Source organism: Saccoglossus kowalevskii, chromosome 10, assembly GCF_978046115.1.
Source record: "Saccoglossus kowalevskii chromosome 10, keSacKowa6.1, whole genome shotgun sequence".
Classification (NCBI taxonomy): Eukaryota; Metazoa; Hemichordata; class Enteropneusta; family Harrimaniidae; genus Saccoglossus; species Saccoglossus kowalevskii.
Window position 1 is genome coordinate 24,652,566 of NC_140650.1, and position 5,736 is coordinate 24,658,301.

The following is a 5,736-nucleotide window of genomic DNA, read 5'->3' on the forward strand; positions in this document are numbered from 1 at the left end:
TGTGAAATGAAATGTAGTGATTTTTTTTTAAACAAAAGAGCATAGAAAGAGCTCTGGGGCTTGCTCGATGGGTACAGTGTATCTACTATGCGAAGAACAAAGTGTAGATGGCGTGAATTACGCGCCGATGATGAATGAGGACACTTAGCTGGCGATTCGAAATCTCTTCCTTCAGCTTGCTCGGCAAACGATTTAAAAGTGGAGAGGGAGACAAACTCAAAACACACATAATATAATTGGTCGTTTGCTACCGAGTCTAAAGAGTATTTCTGGACAGTGTTTGGTAATGCCAACGATTCAGCGCTTAGGAGCTGTCAGCCAATCAGATGGAAGCGATTAGCTTCGGCGTGTTGATCACGGATTGTGAATTATCATCCGAACTCTTTTTACTGGGGCGGCCTGTCACTCTTCTGAAAGGACGTCACCAATTTGTACGTTGCTTATCAGTGTCGCATAATAGACATTGTTGAAATCTTACCACCCCCCTGTGCGGAGTGCATCTCCCTTTTCATAGTGGTACATAACGAGACTGTCCGTCCGGTGTCCCCGGCATTCTGACTCTCGACGACATTCGTACAAGTTCTTTGTTTCTCCGGGAGCGTATTTGGCTGTCACGGCTTGTGTTGATCTGTTGCACGGGTGTACTGACATTTCGCCATACACGCCGTTTGAGCCACGATGCAGTCTTCGCAGAGTTCTCTAACGCCATTCTCAATCAGCGATATTCTAACTAAACGGGAGTCCACAACGGCCAATCTATGCTTATCTCATCAAAACAACGCACATCAGAGGCAGTCAACACCAACAAGCCCATCGTGGTCTGCGGAAGTGTATCAAGACGACGATCACTGTGCCGTCAGGGTGTCCGGCGAGCCATGTACCATTGACCGACACAGGAGCCACTGCGCACCAGATAGTGAGAATGAAAGTTCGATACACAGCCCAGGTATTACTCTAGATGATGTCATGGTCGAATCACCGAAATCTGAAAACAGAGAAAAAATTGATGAAATGTGTCACACTACTAACGAAGGTAAGAATGTTAAGATTCTTTTTCACTTGATGTTTGAATCAACCCAGGGAAAAAAATAGGTTTATTTTTTCCCATGTAGGTTTCGTTTTTTAAAAATGAAGATAGAATTTGACCATGCATATATTGTATCTTATTCTACAGGAGACGAAGGCGCAGGGGCCATACTAAAGTCGGAAGAGCATCAACTACAGACACCAAAACAACGCAAAAAGAGATCAAGAGCGGCTTTCTCACATGCACAAGTGTTTGAACTTGAAAGACGTTTTAACCACCAACGTTATTTATCAGGCCCAGAACGAGCTGATCTCGCCATTGCTTTGAAACTCACTGAACAGCAAATAAAAATATGGTTCCAGAACCGAAGATACAAAACGAAGAGGCGACAGCTGCAAGCGGCGGCAGAACTCTCCGCGCCAATGTCGGCGAAAAAGGTCGCAATTAAAGTACTCGTGCGGGACGACCAGAGACAGTACACACCGGACGATATGTTCAGGCCGCCTTTCACGTACAATATGCTACTTCCCGCATACGGCTACCACATACCCCCAAGACCATACCCGGGACCGCTTTTCTCAAACCTGTTATGTGCCGACGGTAAATTTTGAGGAGATGATTTGGACACGAAAGAACACGATGGTTACTTCTTGCCAATTTAACTTATATAATTTAATTAACTTTGGACGTTGGCGGAATCCCACCCTTAAGCTGTGTGCTACCAGTCACGCAGTTAAAATCTGTAGATATAGATAACGTTGTCAATTCACTGGTTATTGTATTGTTTATATCGTGGATGAACCGTCTGCTTTGCACCTGATAGGTACTGTGGGCATGTTATATATCATTAATTGCTTAAACATAGCGCAAATATGAAAAGTTCGATTTTTATATAACATTGTTGTTTCTTGCGATCGACATCTGTAAACTGCTTTATCTTCGTTGGCGAGCTAAGCCAACATTCCATGTCAAACAGACCCCGCTTGTCGTATTATTTTGTTTACAACATAAAAAAACAGCATATCGCCTCAGACACATGTGTTCAACACAGGGGTAGTGGAATACTAATCCGAGATGTATAAAGTACAGAGACCGTAAAGGAAATGTGCATTACCCGGCACACGTACCACAGGCATTTCTTTTGTGTTATAGCTGTCCGTTTCTAAGATTATGTACATGTATCTTTCAGATTAAAATTAAATGGGATTATTTTTCTCTCACTGTATATGGTGTAATTCGCCTGGATATGTCCTGCGGTTAGTACACCCACAAATCCGCGATAATGCGGAGTAAGCTAATTTCCCGTTATAGTTATGGTTAAAAAAATCTTCTAAACCCGTATGAACGTATTATATATCTGACTCAGGCTAGCATGTCTTTTCAAAATTTGACTTCGTACGTAATGATGATGAACGTGTGTCTTTTATGATAACCGATTATTATCGATGTGCGGTTTGAAATTGTCCAAGAAATTGTTTGTTTTTTTTTTCGCTTGTTTTGACTCTTAAACTTGTACGGTGGGGGGAAAATTAGCTGAACTTAACCAATACGGTTTTGGTAAATGGCTCACAATTATGATTTGGGTTATCGGAAAATCAATAATCTATGAAGCTTACACTTCAGAGTTCTTGTCAAAGGATAATATTTATTATTGACTTGTTAAATTATTAATATTATTGATTCCCCCCTCTCCTGTTATATTAAAAACATGCGCGACAATAATAATGCACCGATAAGAGCGACGTAATGCCACCGGAAACATTTGTTCATTCACACCATGACGCTCCATAAGGTGAACACTAATAACACGAGATGTTTACATCACTTCATTAATACGGCCACCTTAATGTCAAATTTCCCTTCAAGGAGAAAATACCAGCAACGGAGAGAGAGAGAGTGTATATCTGGGAAAATTAAATTATGAGTTGTAATCGGCTAACCAAATAAATGAAACACCGCATGTAAGCGGTAATGTACAACTTAAGTCTGATTATTTTCTACACAAAGCCTTCTAACTTCTACGTTCCATGGTCTATTGTTCCACCAGCAAAATGACATTAGCGGACTCATGGTGCACCCAATAGCCGTTAATAGGGGATTCAGTCATTCCCTTAACGGTAATATTCCAGGCATATGCCGCTACGAAAATCTAAAGCGAATACAGTAGCTTTAATCGCAAAATAACGTTGCATTATATTTTAATTTTAATGAAAAAAGGATTTCCTTCAATTTAATCAGGCAAAGCCTATCCCCGCAGATTTCTGGCAGTTGGGGTCGCGATGACTGCTGCAATGGGTCTCCACTCGACTATAGGCTCATTCCACAGTCGATGATGCCGTTCCCAACGGGTGGCCGCCTCAGTCTATGGCGCGGCGATGCCATTACGCGAGTTTCTGGTCGAGTTTCCGTGAAAGGAAGGATGCGAGTCACTCGAAGTCACTGTCAATGTCCATTTCATCAAACACGTCAGCGTTAAATGAACACGGAACGCGGAAAGCGATTGTTGTAAACTGATCCTACAGTTAGTGAAAATATCGACACACTGAAACATTCATCGCTTTCGGGTTGTTGTAATAACACGATGTACTTTTGAAATCATTGGAAAATCGCTTTTAAGTCATTGCCTTGGACAGGCTTTTAGCAATGCACGTAACCTGCTTTGTCTACAGGCGTTGAAGTGAATGACTGAAGTCAATTTAATAAGGACCATGCGAGTCAAAAGAGCGTCGGTACTTGGTAGATTGAAGACGGACAACAATGATCATAATGTCTATATATTCGCCATTAATAACGCTCCGGTAAACTTTCCGATGATAATCAACCATACGCAGTTTCATCGGTTCCCAGACTTAATTCTGAAAAAAAATATCAAATATGTCTCACATGACGATTAATGTATATTAGGTGAATTGCTTTTTTTTAGTCATTTTTCAATTTCTTTTGCGAACTTAGTCTTAGTGATACCAGTCACGCTTATACCACTATACTGCCTGACTTTCGTTTTTTCTATTCTATTCTATTCTATTCTATTCTATTCTATTCTATTCTATTCTATTCTATTCTATTCTATTCTATTCTATTCTATTCTATTCTTAGACTATACTATTCTATCGGGCCGTAATGATTTAAATTATCGAACACTTTTTTAGTCAACAACACGTGACTGCCATCATCTCCACCTCCCATACCCACCCGTGTCATAACTCTCTATTAGATGGCGGATAATGTTATTTTAAGGCAATATATATTCTCTTAATTTGTAATTTAGAAACATACCTGATGTCGGTCATTGTGTAGTGATAGTATCGCTAATTCTGAGGCAGTAGTAACTCCTCTGTGGAAATGTCAATGTGACGTTTATTAAACAAATTTCAATTAAAAAAATGAAGAAAGCATAATAAAATCTACGCTGTGTGAACACTGCATAATACCATAAATATAATGACGCCAATTTAAAACGAAGTGGTGATAAAATGCAAAGTCTGATGTGATTAAATGAGGCGTGACAGTGAAATTCAAATACACATTGAAGTATCTGACATTGGTATTGACAGTTGTATAAAGGACGTGTGTGGCCGTCATTGACGATGGATGAACTCCCCCATAAGGGGCGACCAACATGGGCTAACTTACTTCAATCGTGGTATTCGCGTAAATAAAGCTGTTGACATATTCTTAGTCACCGATTCAAAAATTCAAAAAAAAAAAAAAAATGCCGACCCAGTAACCATACTTTGAAATTGTTCCTGAGCAAAAACGGTTCACTGTCGGTGAGGCTATTCGGTTTTATCTGAGTATTTCGTAATGTTGTTTTTTTTTTGTTCAATATTGTTGGTAAAAAAATACATGAGGTGATTGGTGCGTCTGTTGTGCGTCTTTTACTGCAATGTACCTACAGTGCAAATACATATCACGCTTGGTACTTACACATGTCCATGCAATTCTTTCTAATTTATAACGAATTGGTAGATAACCACTATTCGTTATTTAGTATTATTCAACTGGCACTAACTGGCGTGATTTGTCCGTTTTCCATGGTGTAAGTGTAGCACGTAAGCGCATCCCCTCTACGTAGTCTAGATCGTGGAAAAACACATACCAAAACCACGAGCTAATATTGGAAAGAGTCGCGGAGTAAGTGGGTGGAACTCGCGCGTCGCATTGCACCTTTGCGTTCACCTAAACAATAATTTCCGCGAAAAACCAAACTTGACTTCTTCGATCGAACAAAACATTTCGACGTGGCTTTTAATATTTGTTAAGAGATACGTAATTTGTATTGCCTTCTGACCCCTTTTATATCTTGACAATTCTCCCCGAAGCAGGGACATTTAAACCACTTGATTTCCCAGATTTTCCGATATGAATACAAACAAATTATTTCGCATGTTAATGTTTTATCAGTTGGTGAGATCGAGGCTGTCGCTTTATGGTAGAGTAAGCGAAGACTAAAATTGTCTAATGGTTTGGAAAATAGCCAGACACACAGGTTATATCACATGGTACTTCATAACGATAAAGGAAGTGTACATACGTGATATTCTGCCTCAACTGAGCGTGTTGCTATCATTAGCAAATAATGGATTTCCCAGTCAGTCAACATTTCATCATTTATTACAGCTCTTCAACTGAGAATCTCGTAAAAGAAACGAAAGTTTCTACTGAATTTACCAACTTAATTGCCGTTCGGCGTATAAAAAACTGTTTTG

At 39.9% G+C, this 5,736-nt stretch overlaps 1 protein-coding gene across 1 annotated transcript; it reads left to right on the forward strand.

Annotated features, from left to right (window-relative positions):
• The first annotated feature begins 420 nt into the window (after window positions 1-420).
• On the forward strand, window positions 421-2,252 carry NKX3-2-like (NK3 homeobox 2-like). Its single transcript, NM_001165004.1, is given in 2 exon segments — window positions 421-1,033; window positions 1,175-2,252. Coding segments are annotated over 2 exon segments (819 nt in total). The 5' UTR covers window positions 421-678; the 3' UTR covers window positions 1,639-2,252.
• The last annotated feature ends 3,484 nt before the right edge of the window (window positions 2,253-5,736 follow it).